This window comes from Panthera onca, chromosome B4, assembly GCF_046562875.1.
Source record: "Panthera onca isolate mPanOnc1 chromosome B4, mPanOnc1 haplotype 2, whole genome shotgun sequence".
Classification (NCBI taxonomy): Eukaryota; Metazoa; Chordata; class Mammalia; order Carnivora; family Felidae; genus Panthera; species Panthera onca.
In genome coordinates this window covers 71,561,919-71,578,742 of record NC_138345.1, presented here as the reverse complement: position 1 = coordinate 71,578,742, position 16,824 = coordinate 71,561,919, and the positions used below count along the sequence as shown (strand labels likewise).

At 38.3% G+C, this 16,824-nt stretch overlaps 1 protein-coding gene across 3 annotated transcripts in view; it reads left to right on the top strand.

The window, feature by feature from the left end:
* The window catches only part of NELL2 (neural EGFL like 2), a 392,703-nt gene that overhangs the window by 240,972 nt on the left and 134,907 nt on the right, over nt 1–16,824 (top strand). For all 3 annotated transcript variants that reach the window (XM_060657876.3, XM_060657877.3, XM_060657878.3), the window contains exon 14: nt 2,541–2,666. In XM_060657876.3, the coding sequence (XP_060513859.1) occupies nt 2,541–2,666 (126 nt within the window). The remainder of the gene's footprint in view (nt 1–2,540; nt 2,667–16,824) is intronic.

Below are 16,824 nucleotides of genomic sequence, written 5' to 3'. Positions count from 1 at the left end.
CTCCCATTCACAAGCTTAAACCCAGGGGACTTCTGCAGTGGCTTTCAGTAACTTCCACTTCAGTTCAGCACTCTCTCAGAGGAGCAGGGTTAAAGACCATTGATCCAGCTGAGCTCATTAGTAATCCCATATGATTCCTATTATTATCTTAAGAATCTGGAAGCAAATGAGTTTTCATCATATTCCCCCAGGGTGCCTGTAGTTTGATTTTTAGGCTGTAATTGAATGTGATACTTGCCTTGCAGACTACTGCAAACATTTAGAAGTAGCATGATATCATGAGAAGAGTATTATACTAGAAGCCAGATAATCTGAGATATATTCTTTAAAAAAAAAAGTTTATTTATTTATTTATTTATTTTGAGAGAGAGAGAATATCTCAAGCAAGGCCCATGCTGTCAGCACAAAGCTCAATTTGGGGTTCTTTCCCACAAACCACGAGATAAGGACCTGAGCCAAAATCAAGAGTTGGAGACTTAACCAACTGAGCCATTCAGGCACCACTGAGATCTATTCTTAGATCTTCCTTACGCTAGCCTTGAAGCATTTATTCATTCATTCTGCAGCATTTATTGACCCTGTAATATCCTAAACACCCTATAAGCTATTGTGAGTTCAAAAATGAATTACATACTTAGTGATTCTTAACCCTGCTTATACATTAGACCAGGGATCATCAGATTATGGCCTGCAGGCCAAATCTGATGCAACTTCTGTTTTTGTAAATAATTTTTTTTTGAAATATCACCAGGCTCACTTATTTACATTGCCTGTGGTTGCTTTCATGCTAGAAAAACAGACTTAAATTTACAACAGAGATCCTGTAAGTCCCAAAGCCTATAATGTTTACTATCTAGATCTTTACTGAAAAATTTTGCTGATCCCTGCATTAGACTCATCATGGGGAAGATTTAAAAAAGAAGTCATTGCCTGTGTTCCACCACAGATGGTTAAATAAGATTTGGAGTGGGGGTTTGGGAGTTGGCCCAAGAACCGATGTTTTTAAAAAAGTATCCCAGATGAATATAATGTGCAGCTAGAGTTAAGAGACACAACTAGATGATCTCTACCCTGGAGGAGTATATAAGACTTACTGGCGAGAAGAAGCTTATAAAACTTAATAAAGTCACAATGGATGAATCTGCAATGGAAACACCAAGTTCCAAGAGAGCACTGCATAGGGAGAATTTTACTTTATTAGGGAAGTTTTCACAGAGAGACGTTTAAACAGATTCTTGAAGAATAATCCACTGGTGGCCAAGATTCACTAAGGGTGGTGATAGGCAAAGAAGGAATAGAGAGAACAGTATGTATAGAGGGAGGTAGATGAGAGAGAGCATGGTCCATTTGAGGAATGATCAGAAGTTCTTTGTGGCCAGAACACTGAGAGGGAAGAAGGGAGTGGGTCATAATCTATAAAACTGAAAAAGTAAGGGCCAGAACTGAAAGAGCTTTTTATGCTAAGAAGTTTGTAATTTATTGTGTTAACTTTCATTTAGTAGTTTAGTGGAAAAATTGAGTCTTTCTAGGCTTCCATTTTCCCATCTGTAGAATAAGCAGTTAGCTTAGATGATTGCCAAGATCCCTTTACCTCTAAAATATAACCTTCTGAGATTTCATCAGTTACGTCTTTTGATACTCTCAGGACTGGGTTATATGGATACCATGACTTACAGAGTAGTCAGTCACCAGACTATCTCCTATAATTGATCCATTTCTCTTAATAGTAGAAATGAGAGCATTGCTACTTTGGGGATGCCTGAAACAATGCATTAAGGCCCTTCATAAAGAGTATTTCATAATGACAAGATATTTGTGAAATAGTTTATGTTCCATGCAGAGAGGTGCTATAAAATGGGGACAGTCTTATTGTAAAATTCACATTCTTCCCAGTGCCTGTTATGACTTACCATGTCTTTACACTCAAAACTTGGTGTGTGAATTTCTATGGAAGTTCTTCAATATGATATCTTACTACTATTTTACAGTTTTTCATTTATATCAGATCTCTACATTGTAATTTCATCTCTATTCAGACACTGAGATAGCTATATCTCTACTTCTATCTCTAATAAACTATATGGTATTGGTTTCTCGTCTTTAAGTTATTCAAGTTCTGGTGTATGTAAATATTTTATTTACCTCTTACGGCCTCTCCAAATACACAGAATAGCCAGTAAATCAAAAAATAATATGTGGTATACTCAGCGTTTGAAGATTCCGAGACTCCAAGGTAGCAAACTTGTACTTTCTGATTCATTTTATCAGAGGTAGATGATTGCGCTGAAATTTTCTAACTATATTTAGAATGTTGCAAGTTGAAATATATAGACATGTTTGAAATTCCAGCAAGACCTATTGGAAAAAAATGTTTACAGTTTCTGTCATTTGAACATCAAGCATTCTTATTAAAGGAGATGTTCTGAATACTTTTAAAAAATGCTTTTCAATTGGAAACTATTGCCTTCTCCAAGAAAATTATAAAGAAACTCTAGAATATTGGCCACTGTTGACCTCTTTGCCCTACTTCTTCTTCACAGACATTGATGAGTGTGCTGAAGGGCGCCATTACTGCCGTGAGAATACAATGTGTGTTAACACCCCAGGTTCTTTCATGTGCATCTGCAAAACTGGATACATCAGAATTGATGATTATTCGTGTACAGGTAAACAGTAGCTATTTGTGAAATAAAATCTTCCTATTCCTTAAGTTTACTTTTAAAGGTTCCTTTTAACTCTAATTTTTTGGAAAAGGATGCCATAAATACTCCCTTACAACAAAACAAGTCATAAGGAAAAGCGTATCTCCTTGATTTGGTAGTTAATTTTGAACCTGTTCTAAGGAAAGGAATACCTGCTTGCCCTGGGTAAGTTTTATACTCCCTGTTAGGAGAGTAAAGAAACACTAGAGAACCAAATTAACATTATGCTAATTTTAAATGTAAACAGTTTTATGCTCAAAACTTATGTGAATCCAATGGCAAATCCGAGAAACAACCCTTAAAAATTTCCTTTATATGGCAGTAGATTTTTGCATAGAGGAAGGATAACATAAATAATGCGATGTTTTCAGAAATAGATTCTTGCAGTGCTAGAAAATGGGAATATTAAAGAGAATCGAGCTCCTTCATGTCTCTGGGAAATGCAGCTGAGCACATCAAAGAAGTTTTGCTTTTGTTTGTTTTATGAACTATCACTCCCGTCAGTACCATCCAGAGTCCTGTTCATGGATATCTTGAGTGTAGTCATGTCTAAAGTTGGACCTGGGACAAAACAGCCTATTCACTTCATATTCTAGGAGTTCCTACCTATAGAATATGAAAGAAAATGGTGCTAGAAGAGTAGCTTGAAGACTGTGGGGTTTGAGGAATTGTGGGTGTGAAACAGATATTTCTTTGGATTTCTTTTTTTTTAAATAGAAGAATCTTAAATAAATTTTAGAAAAAATGTGTGGAATCATAATGTTGCAGAGTACTTAAAATATTAATCTTGTAACTTTTTATTGTACCTGTCACTTTCTACTCCATCTCCAACTTTATCGTTTTTGTCTAATGGATGTACAAATAATACTTCAAGGTTTCCAGGGAAAGAGACCGCATAACACACTAGTAAAACTATGAATCTATAATAAAAGTGTCATCTTATGCCTCTGTGTTATTGTACACTCTTCTAAGTTTTCATTATAGTGACCATAGTGTGTACTATTTGATATCTTGTTTATCAAGATAGAGGTCTTTCCACTAAATTCAAATATAATATTTATGTAAAAACAAAATATTGCATGTAAAGAACAATGAGAAGTGGCCTCCCAGTCTATAGAGAATAACCAAAGATATTTTGAAGGTAGAATTCATATAGAGTTGCTGATTGATTTGCAAATTCTTGCTTTTTTGTCAGCTTATTCTAAATATTTCCACATTGTGGGACTAATTCTGCACATTTTCATTAGACAAAATTTAATCACACCAAGTGGCAGAGTTTCTTGAAGTACTACGGAGATCTTTGTCAACATAAAAAATATAAATAACAAATCTCAATAAATATATGGAGAATAAAATACACAGTTTGCTGTATTGTTGGTAATATCAGTAAGTCTGAGTTCCAATGTAATTGTTAACAACAACAACAAAAGTCTTAGTGAAACTACTGCATCTCAGAGTATTTCAAGATGTGCTCATTAAAAAAAAAAATGGAGAGCTAGCAGTTTTCAAGGAGTCTGCTGATTCCGTGGCATGAAAGACTTAAAAGCTTTGTACATTTTTATACTTCCTAGTGATTCTTTTTGTTTTTCTTACATTCTTAAAAAGTGTTCAAGACTGTAAGTAAGAATACATGACACATAATTTGGCCTCCTGTTGAATGAGGAGTGTTTCTTCAGGGCAGAGTATTTTCAAGAGCTTCGTTTCCATTCCAAGCCTGTCTGTTGGCTGTAAATCCAAGGAATCGTTGAGCTGTCTTGCCTTACAGAGAATCTCTTGCTCTGGCTTTACCTCTCCTAGTGTATTTTCCTTCCAAATAAAATCCCGCAAATTACTATTTGTTTTTGACTACTTAGGGAGAATTTTCCATTAAGATTCCAAAGTATCTAACGATATAAATAAAGTATCCCATTGTAGGAATGCCAATGAAGGCCAAGATCATTTTAAGAAAAGCTGTTCAGGCCATGATTTTTGTGCCTAAAGAACCAGAGCCAAGAATTTCAAGATCTGGCAGGTGATGGAACGTATTTCCTTAATGATTCATTAGCATTTCCAGCTAGCACCAGTATTTCTATGCTTCCACTTAAAGAAAGATTTCTTGCCCTTAAATTTTCTATGTATTATGGGCAGGCCTACAAATTTGAGAATTTACATCCATACATAAAAGTTGGATTTCCTAGGGATCATGAGTGGATTTTATTTTATAGTCCAAAGTCAGGCGATCTTTGGCAAAACTTTTTATATTAGACCATGCAGGGTCAGCACATAGTCAGGGTTCCTGTAAAGGAAATGAATGTTTAAATTCTCCCTCTTTGAATCTGTCCCTCCACACTTTAACTTTAGCAGCTATACAAAAGGCTCGAGGAAATGACTCCTCTGCTGGAGGTTTGCCTTGCAACTGAAAGTATCTAGGCTGTACCTTTTCAAGAGCTCCTGTAAGACCAGAGTATGACTTTGTTCTGTTGAAGATTGGGATTTATTTTCCATGAATTTAGATACAGACATCCACATACTTGCAGTATAAATGCAAGCCTTCCAGAATAAATGTCAAGACACCATCACAAAGCCATTCTCTGACATTTGTGACTGAGCTCCTGGAGTTCTGAATTTGTTTTGCTTCTGTATGCTTGCCCCTCCTCCCTGTTGCAGAACTCCCCCCCACCCCGCCCTCGCCATAAGATAACTGACATTCTCATCACTGAACCCAGCAGACTCTCAGAGTTGCTTCCCCATCTGAAAATTAATCATTCTAATTTAAAGAAGAATCCAAGAGCGATACATGTTACTTTATAGCCAGGAGCTTTGATCAATAAAAGAAGCCTTTTTTGCTTTTATAACCCTGTCACTCTCACATGGAAATTATGTATGCTACAGAGGAATTACCTTACATAGTTGGTAGAATTACATAGTTTATTTTTTTCTTTCAGTTTCAGATAATTTGAGTTATATCTTTCCCATAATCATAAAATTTGGGAGAGGGGGGCACCTGGATGGCTCAGTCAGCTGAGTATCCAACTTTGACTTGGGTCATAATCTCACAGTTTGTGAGTTTGAGTCCCACATCAGGCTCACTGCTGTCAGCAGGTAGCCCGCTTTGGATCCTCTGTCCTCCTCTCTCTCTGCCCCTCCCCCACTCATTCTCTCTCTCTCTCTCTCTTTCTCTCTCTCTCTCAAAAATAAATAAAACATTAAAAAATACATAAAATAAAATTAAATATGGGAGACGGAAAATTCTTAAAGGTAATCTAGTCCAATCTCTTAATTTTCACATGTGGGAAAACTGAAGCTCAAAGAGATTAATTGCCTTACCCATGGTCATACAGTTAGTGAGAGGCAAAAGGGGGGCCAGAAGATAAGCCTCCTTATTAGTTCTCATATTATTCACCATTTGTTAAATTTGCAGCCATATAAAAAATAAATAACGGGAAAGATTCATATTTTATGTAGAAATACATTATTAGTTTATTTTTTATTTTTTATTAAAATTTTTTTTAATGTTTATTTATTTTTGAGAGAGAGAGAGAGAGATGGACAGACAGCATGAACAGAGAAGGGGCAGAGAGAGAGGGGACACAGAATCTGAAGCAGTCTCCAGGTACTGGGCTGTCAACACAGAGCCCGATGTGAGGCTCAAACTCATGAACTGTGAGATCATGACTTGAGCCAAAGTCCGATGCTTAACTAACTGAGCCACCCAGGCGCCCCTACATTATTTAGTTTATAATATTCAGTATTTAAACTGCCTTTCTTATAGATTGTTTCAGTTCATTAGCTTTGATTCCAAGAGGAAATTGTCCCCTACACATCTTATAATAATAATTCTGAACCAGAAGTCAGTAGAAGAAATATAAATCAGCATTTTCTGGGCCTCTGACTCTATTATACAGTTGTGCTAATCATTCAGTTGCAGAAATGCTGTAGCAGTTTAAGCTCTTCTAAAGTCTTTAATATATTTGTCCTTCCAGAGAGGGTGCTATTTACTTATTTTTCTGATTAATGCTTCCTAATCTCTTTCCTTCTCACATCTTTTCCTATTCTCATAGAGGAAAGAATGGGAATACCTACAAGGAAAGAAGGAAAATGAAAAAGAAGGAAAGAAAGAGGGAAGGAGGGGAGGGAGAAGGAAGGGAGGGAGGGATGGAGAGAAAAGACAAAGGGAAGGGGAGACAAGGGAAGGAAAAGGGTTTGATTCACCTGAGCCAAGATGTTAGAAGCCCACTTGCCAGTATCTCTGATTGTAAAAATAACTTAATTTTTATGCATAACAAAGTTTCTTCGTTACTGATGTGGCCTAATGGCTTTCTTGGTTCATTCTTATAAGCATTAGTTGAATTGGGCAAATCTTTTTGAGTTTTACTGGACATCCCTTCCTGGAACTGGTCTTGTGTAATGGGCAAAGAGTAAAATATCTCTGGAAACAAAGATGGGATCCAAGAACTGTCAAATTATCAAAGGACAAACATTCTGAGAAGGCATTCATTTCACAGCTTCCTGCTGCATCTCTCTGCTCTGATAATTGTAATTAAAAAATGGAATTCTGATTCTTTTTTTGTGTTGAGGAGCTTGTAATCCTCCCACTGTTATGGAATGCTTTAGAGTGGGAACAGGAAATTGGGAAAGGTAGAAGCTAATGAAAAGTTTTGCCATCTTAGAGAGAAAATGATCCTTTAGGGCAGTGGCTATCCAATGAGGGCAGTTTTGCCCTCCTACCTGCCAGAGGTCGTTTAACAATGTCTGGAGACATTTTGGTTATCACAGCTGTGGGGAAGGGGGTTGCTACTAGTGTCTAGTGGATAGAGGTCAGGGATACTGCTAAACATACTATAATATTATTATTAGGCTAGCTATCCTCTTGAGGAAATGTCTTATTTTCCTAGAATCCTTTCAGCTGGGAGCTTTTCTCTGGTTATTTTCCAACTGGGTCATTAATCTTTATCTACTACAAGACAGCTCCCCATAACAAAGAATTATATGACCCAAATAGTGACAAGGGTGAGAAATCCTGCTTTAGGGTCACCCAATCGAAATTGTAAAATGTACACTTAAAAAAACTTTTATTTTAGGGACACCTGGGTGGCTCAGTTGGTTAAGTGTCCGGCTTTGGCTCAGGTCATGATATCACCGTTCATGAGTTCGAGCCCGCATCAGGCTCTGTGCTGACTGCTCAGAGCCTGGAGCTTGATTTGGATTCTGTGTCTCTCTCTCTGCCCCTCCCCTGCTCATGCTCTGTCTCTCTCTGTGTCTCAAAAATAAATAAACATTGAAAAAAAAATAAATTTTTTTTAATTTTACTTATTTTTATTTTTTTTAGATGTTTGTTTATTTTGAGAGAGAGCAAGCAGAGGAGAGAGGCAGAGAGAGAGGGAGAGAGAGAATCCCAAGCAGGCACAGACTCTGTGCTGCCAGTGCAGAGCCTGACTCGGGACTCAATCTCATGAACTGGGAGATCATGGCCTGAGCTGATATCAAGAGTGACTTCACGGCGCCTGGGTGGCTCAGTCAGCTAAGTGTCCGACTTCAGCTCAGGTCATGATCTCACAGTCTGTGAATTCGAGCCCCGCGTTGGGCTCTGTGCTGACAGCTCAGAGCCTGGGGCCTGCTTCGGATTCTGTGTCTCCCCCTCTTTCTGCCCCTCCCCTGCTCACATTCTGTGTCTCCCTGTCTGTCAATAATAAATAAACATTAAAAAATTTTTGCTTTAAAGTCACTTAACCAACTGAACAACTCAGGTGCCCCTGTATGCTTGTTTTTTTAAACTTTCCCTTTTCCTCTTCAAGTTTCCTTCAGGCCCTGTATTCCTGTATTCCTTCTCTCACTTTTTATGGTGTCCCATGGCCTTTTATTGGCCTTTGGCCTTCTCAGTAAGGACCCCTGACCCCCATTCCAACCTCTTTCTCTTATCAGAAACCTCGCCTTAGATGAACCTAGGAGAATGATTCTCCAATGATAAAAGTGCAGGCCTCCGCAGAGGGGACTGAAGGGATGTCTTAGGGCCCCTCAAATTACACTCTCCTGATGCATCCTCCATATGGTTTCTTCTGACCCTGGCTGCTTCTGTTACTCCAGGATCTTCTAATACTGGCTTTGGTCCATATCGCATATCACAGCACATCCAGAAAGTGTCCAAGCACAAGGGGTTTTACTAGACACTTCATTTTTGTTGTTACACAAAGAACCTCTTCTGGTATTCCCCAAAGGATTTTACTTCTGAAAGTCCTTAACCTTTATAGCATTAAATACTTCCAGTGCTTACATTTTATGATCTTATTGTGGCAGTTACTTCTTTTTCTCTAACATGGTCAATACTGATTTTTTTTTTTTTAAATCATTACTACCATCTTGTTTGTCAGGCTTGTGTAGTTGGGTGATTATGGAGAAAGAGTCATGAATTTTATGATGATATTAAGTTTTCTTCATTTGTCTTTTTTACTGTTGGTGTCCTAGCATTTTAAAGAGTCTTGGATACTATTGTCATGCACATAAGGTTACAGAGAAGGATTTACTACTGTTCAGCTGGAGCAAAGATTTTAATTCCATTGTAACTCATGCATGCCCCCTCCTCAAATAGCTGTCCTGTGCATGTGCACGTGTGTGCGTTTCTTTAAAGTTTCCTAGCAAGCAATGCTAGAAAAGGTACTTTGCCTTAAATTTTTAAAGAGTTGATATTGGAAAGACATCAATAACATTATTATTTTTTATTCTGCATTCCTCCAAAAAGAGCTTAAACTAAAGCTGGTAATTTATTGTATAGATGGACAATAACTTCATTATCAGCTATTTAAAAATAGCGCTTGATGGATTTATCAAAATCAAAAGTACAGAACAAGACATGATTCTCTCTGTGTGTATTACAATAATTACTGGTATATAAATAGTAAAGGAATAAGATAGTGTGGACAATGGCAGCAGAGAGGATGGGGAATCAGAGAAGCACAAATCGGAGAGAACAATGATAAAGAACAGGAAGTGAAAATACGCATATCAGCATTCACAAAAGAAATTCTAAACAAACAAGGTTATTTTTGTTGTAAAACGCCTTGGCTCTTTATCTTTTGTAAAATGCCTAGCACACAATAAACTTTTAATAAATGTTAGCTACCATCATTGTTGTTGTTACAATTATGATTAGACAAGCCATCCTCTTGAGGAAATGTCTCATTTCCCTGGGACCTTTTCAACTGGACACTTTTCTCTGGTTACTTTTCAACTGAATTATTATTTTTCATAAAATACATAGTTTTGCCGGAGCAGTGCATTCAGTTTTCCTGTTTGTTCAACTCTACTTATTATGTAACGGTGAATAGGGACTTACAAAAAGAAAGAGAAGCCTTGATGTAACTGAATGGCACTTTCTCTGGAAGTTGGAACACTCCTTCAGCAGGTTGATCTGTTGTACTTCCCAGGAGAGGGACTTTCCATTGTTCCTGTGAGTGACTATTAGATTGGGGTGCTCTGGGGCTGCATGGGTGCATCCAGGGCCCTATGAGGACACTAATCTGCCCAGAGTAGGGAATACGAGCCCTAAATAATTAGTGAGTCTGCTCAGTCTCAAGCACAGCAGATTTTATGAGCTCGGCTGCCTCTATGTGGATTTCTTTTCTAAAGAATAACAATCAGCAATCCGACAATCCTACCATCTGGCCACTAGCTGCCATGACTGTTGGGAAGGACTTCTGTATTTTTATGAACAACCACTCTAAATTTTCTCTTCCTGGAATCACATTGCAGAATATGATAAAATTGTATATTTCATAAAATATGAAAAATCAGACAACTTTTGGTTTTAGAATTTAAAATATGTGCCCCCATGTTAAAAGATACCTTATGCATTTCATGTGGCTCACTGTATATGATTACACTGTGTCGTTATTATTGAGAAATTTGAAAATATAAACACGATCACAAAAGCAAATGAAAATACCAAGCCCTAGGACTCAAAGAATTAATAGTGAAAAGCAAGTTAAACAAATGTAATCACAAAAAACATTTCTAGAAGAATGTGCAGTGTGGTTACCAGGAAGGGTTAATGTTTGGAAAACTTCAGGCCACGTTTAGAAAACTTGCAGAGAACAGAAGTGAGTCATGTCTGTTCAGTTTAGTGAGGAGACCAAGGCAATGTGCTTATCTCTTTTCTGAAACACATATGTGCATGCATACAATTAGCAGTCAGCTCAAAATGGAACAGGCTCAAAGGCTCAGGGAGCTGAATTGCCTTTTTAAAGATGAAAAGCTTGGAAAGGAGTCTGTGCTATCTGAATCTGTCAGTGAGTGGGGGTGGCATACCAGCTCCAATGTAGCAGTTTCCAAGCTTGTCAGAGTCTTTATGCGGCATCTCAGTGCAGCCATCGTGTCCATGTATGACCTCCAGCCTGGCTATGGTTTCATCATCAGAGCATTCAGTGGTATGCATCTACATGAGCTTCCCTCTGTGCAAGCTCACCGAAGCGCTGAGATGATGGGAGCTGCCTCATTAGCCAGCCTCACCTGCTTTCCCTCGGTTAGTCGGTAAACCCTAATTCACCTCGGTCCCAAATAGATGTATTATTTGAGTTTTATTTTGAGATTTCTATATGAAAAGCACAGAGTCAAAAACTCACATAGGGGAATAAAAAGATTATATATGCCAGGAGTGTAATGATAGCAGTGTCTTAGCAACAGGCACCTGTGAGGGACAGTATTCTCGGAGTTGAAGTTCAACAGATGCCTTTCATTTCCTTCTTTGATTGTTGGCTTTGACATGTTACCTGGTATGAAAATTCAACTTTCCTTCTGCCTCCTCACTGTTTGAGTGCTCCATGAAAGAGAGTTCACCTTCTGGTTCTGTTGCCAATATAATGTTGTACTGGGTGTGTAATCTCCTGATGGCCTTGCTCTGTTTTGAAGCTCTCCTTTACTCCCCGGGCCAGGAGGCTTCTGCACTGTCATACTCGGTCATGCCTTGGGCTCTAACGGGGGAGTTTCTTCTCTCAAAGCCAAAGCCTTGTCTCTCTGTGTGCTTCTGCTAGAGTGAGACAGAGCCACACTGAGTGGTTGGACAGTACTTTCATGGTCTGTGGCCACATATTTTAGTATTGGTATTTTCTTCATAAAACTTCTGATACCATATACACAGATAACTTTTTCTCGAAGTTCTTTTATCAAAGGGAAAAACGTTGTACTAGTTTTCGACTGCTGCATAACAAATAACCCAAAAATCTGGCAGCTTAAAATAATACACATTTATTGTCTCACGCTGTCTGTGGGTCGGGAATCTGGACATGGAATATCTCCTCTGCTATTATGGTACTCCACTTTAGGGCCTCTCATAAGGCTGGCATCCAGGTGTCCATCGGGGCTGGGGAAGGATTTTTTTCCAAGATCACCTGTGTGATTGGAAGAATCAATTCCTTACTGGCTGTTGACTTTAGGTCAAGGAGCCCTCAGCTCCTTACCACATAAGCCTTTCCAACATAGCAATGTGCTTCACCAAAGCCAGTAAGTGACCTCCTATTATTTTTGCTGTTGTAAATTGGTTATAAGCAAATCACTAGGTACAGCCCATACTAAAGGGAAGGGATGGCAGAAAGGCACGAATATCAGGAGCTAGAGATGACTGGAGGCCATCCTAAAGGCTTCCTGGTACAGACATTGAATATTATAGTTGACTAACCCACTTTAGCCGAAGACTGATAAGAGCACCAGGTTGAGAATAAGGGTATAGAGAGAGGACTAAAAATGTGTTGTGTAACAACTTGTGTGTAAGGTATTGTGAAAAACTCATGAGATGTCACACATTCCTTTCAGTTTTCTTTATACCCAAACTTTGATATGGGTGCGTGGTTAGGTTATTGTCCAATTTAATAGATTAGAGATAGTAAAAATAAATCCTTACAGTACATTGTGGTACACTCTGTAACAAAGAAATGTGCAGAGAGCTGGGGGAGCCCAGAAGAGGCAGTGAATAATCTGGCTTAAGCCTGGATACAGGCAGACATCACCATGTGACATTTAAATTGAGGTTTTTTTAAGGATGAACAGACATTTCAGGAGAGGAAGAAATGAGAGACAACACTTCAGGACAAAGAGGAGTAGGCACAAAAGTATAGGTTGTTGTATAATAGCAAGTTCAGTGTGAATGGAATTGTAAGAGATAAAGCCAGAAAATCCTGTAGAAAATTCTAAGACATGTTTTACAGTTTCTGAAATATTTCACTCAGTCTGTACACATTCTAATTGAGATGTATGTTGAAGAGTCAGTGCTTTCTTTTTTCTTTTATGTTATTTTTCCTTGTTTGCCCCAAAGTTGCTTATTAAGTCAATCTGACAATCAGTGCAGACCTAGAATCAAGGTGATATGGTATTTTATTTTAAAGAAGGCAGAATGCTTTGTTGGTGTTTCTGGAACTCCATGAAAGTACATTTTCAGTGTGGTCTAATAACTGATTTTAGAATTTTTCTAGAACAAAATCATAACCATTAGGTTGCTACCTGAAGCGTTTTTATAAAATAGATTTGCATACACATGTCCATTAGATGTTGTGAAATGCAACAACAAAAACAAGACAGGAAGTGGCTAAGAGGTCCACAGGGCCTCGCCCTTTAGTTGATACAAGTCAAATCATCATCTCTTTAGCCTCCTCTTCTCCATGAACATTTTGTTGCAGTTGAGCTTAAAGATGCTAGCTCATTCAGGCTTCAGAGATTTGAGTCTTTGTTCTGCTGCCTACCAGCTGTGATCCTGAACAACTTGTCTAACCTCTTCATCACAGTTTCTTCATCCTTAAAGTGGGATGATATTACATACCTTGTCTGTTGTTTTTGGAATTCAATGAGATGAAGTATGCAAATTAACATGACAGCTGGAAGGGAGTAAGCAGTTATAAGTGGTAGTTATGTTCTTATTTGTGGTGAGCAGAATGATGGCCTCCGAAGATGTCCTCATCCTAATCCCTAGAACCTGTAAATATGTTACTTCACATGGCAAAAGGGGCTTTACAGACCTAATTAAGGTTAAAGACGTTGAAATGAGGGGATTGCCCTGTATTATACAGTGGGTTCAATCTAATCACATGAGTCCTTACAAAAGAACTTTCCTGACTGTTGTCAGAGGAAGATGTGACTATGGAAGAATGGTCAGAGAGCTACAACATTCCTGGCTTTGAAGATGGAGAGGGGATCATGGATGGGGACAGCCTCTAGAGAAACAGGCTCTAGAGGCTGGAAAACCAGGAAAACAGAGCCTCCAGAAAGGCATGCAGCCCTGTAGACATCTTGACTTTAGCCTTATAGACCAATGGCAGACCTCTGGCCTACAGAGGTGTAATGAATTTATGTTGTTTCAAGCCACTGAGTTTAGAGTAATTTGTTATGAGAACCAAAGAAAACTAATGCATTATGATTATTATTAGCTAACTCTGTTGAATGTTCCAAAACTATATTTAAAAATGATTCCCAGTTCCCTTCTCTTTCCCAGTTGTTGAGGAGCAATAATTCAATTCTAATAATCCTAGAGTAAGTCTGGTGTTTGCGAGGAAATGAAGTCTGTTAAGAAGGGGGGACCTTGTTCATATTTATGCCCACATTCCTCACTTTAATGATTGGGTCACTTTTTTCATATTTGTTTTTGGCGTAAAAGTAAAGGATGCTCAGGGGAGCCTGGGTGACTCAGTCGGTGAAGCGTCCGACTCTTGATTTTGGTTCAGGTCATGATCTCACAGTTTGTGGGATTGAGCCCCACGTTGGGCTCTGCACTGACAGTGTGGAGCCTGCTTGGAATTCTCTCTCTTGCTCTCTCTCTGTCCCTCTCATGGTTGCTCTCTTTCTCTTTCTCTCTCAAAATAAATAAACTTAGAAAAAAGGTAAAAGATGCTCATTATTTTAAAAACATTTTCCTAGTCTGCGTCTAACAAACACACACACATAAACACACAAAATTATTCAGAAATAGACTATACATTTACCCCAAACATAGTAAATTAAATGATGATATAGTATATTTCTCATCTGCCTCCTTTTTACAAGATTCTGAACTTAATGATGTGAAGGAAGTTGGCAGACAATAATTTTCAAAACACTATTTTAAAAATTCATTTGTAGACTTACATGGTTTTCAGAGGATTGCTGCTGCCATAGACCCTCTGGATGGAATGTAGGGTTGTTGAGAATGACCTTTAAATTTGGGAAGGTTCCATGCCAGCAAGACTATATCTGAGTCACAGATTAGTGACCTATGGGCCACCATTAGCTTTCAGGGACAATATAATTGGCTTTTGGGACTTTTTAATTGTTCTACATTTAAGCAGTCAAAAGATTTCATTATGAAAACCTGGATTTCCAGCCAGATTTCCAGATTGTTCCCCATTAATTCTGGATCTGTATCACTGCAGCTGAATAGTAGCAGCCCTTAAGGTCTGTCCAGTTCACCACACTACTTGTCTTCTAATCGCTGAGACTCAGCAGTTCCAGGAAGAAAACTAATGTTTGAATACCAGAATTCTTACAGCCAGTCTGCCTCATCCATTTACTTTGTCTGTCGGACTCATGAATTAGAGTATTTTTAGTTTGCAACCTATGATTGATAGTATTAAAGTGAACATAAATATGGTCATCTTAAGCCATGGATATTTTAATATGGAAATAATGTCAAAGGTTTGGCTTCTTTATGAGTCATGACCCTACTAAATCTGTAAGTAACATTGATATAAACCCCAGAAGAACCATCAGACACTTCAATAAATTTGGAACTCATCTGTATTGGTTTTCCTTGTGAAATTAAATTATAGTAAATTTAAAGAGTAATGCCACAAGGAGAACTTTTATGCCATTATGGCGTAGTGTCAGATACTTGGCCAGATTTTAAAAACTCCTCTAAAATTTTAGTTTATTGTAAAGTTTATAGCAGAACAAATTATTTAGACCAAAAACATATATAATTTGTTGATAAACTAAAAAAGGTATGTGGAAGTAAAAATGTTGAATACTGAAAACTGGATGTTGTTTTGTTTTCCTTTTTTAAAAGTTTTTTTGTTTGTTTTGAGAAAAAGAGTACATATGTACACACAGAAGAGGGGCAGAGAGAGAGGGAGACAGGCTCCATGCTGTAGGTACAGAGCTTGATGTGGGGCTCAATCCCGCAAACCGTGAGATCATGAGCTGAGCCAAAATCAAGGGTTGGATGCTCAATCAACTGAGCCACGCAGGTACCCCTGGATGTTGTTTTGTTTTCTAATGGCTTCTCTATTCTTTGATGTTGTATTTCTCAGAAGGGGGTAGTAGTCTATGTCTTGTAAAGAGGTGACAGGATATTACATAGAATGTAATTGTCAAGGGGAATACAACATGTATACTTGGTTTGTGGATTTCACTGTGAGTTAATCAGTAAAAAGGGACATGTTACGGTTTGCAAGTCTTCTGCTGGAGGACTTGGGCCTGGGGCTGTATGTAGCTTGGCTGATATTAACGATGCTTTTAATTTTGTTTGGCTTCTCTTTGTACACATTACAGTTTGTGGTTTTACCCCTCCTTTAGCAGTAAAGCTTTCCACATTTCAACGCAGAATCTGATGAATCCATTGATAAACAACTGATGCATTGTGTTGAGAGCCCTGTGCAGCTGCCTACCACCTGCCCTTGTGATCGCAGGCAACTCTCAGCCTTTCTGAATCTCAATTTCCTGTCAGCAAACAGGAGGATAATATGACTTGTTTATATGTAGTCTCGGCTCTTAGTTGCAAGTAATAGGAAAAATTTGGCTGTCTTAAGCTTCAAGGGATTTCCTAGATAGAAATGTGTAAGGGGCTCAGAGAATACATATAAAGCTTAAAGAGCAGTCTGGAAAATGTTCAGAGCCCAAGGCATCTCTGAAATCTTTGACAGCGTAACACTTTTCTCAGGATGGGGGGATCAAAACATGTCACCCCTACTGCTGGGGACCACTGCATGATGCTGTATGAGGATACATAGTACTGAAAATGAATGCTAATAATCTCTTTGCTTTCCCATCACTCATTCTATGTTCAAGATTCCTGGGAAGAAGCATGTAGTTGTTTTAGCTTATGTCACATGACCTTGTATTTGCCAAATGGCGGGAGCTCCGCTGAGGGAGAACAAGTCTTGCCTTCCTTTGGCTTTCATTGTGCGGGGGTAGG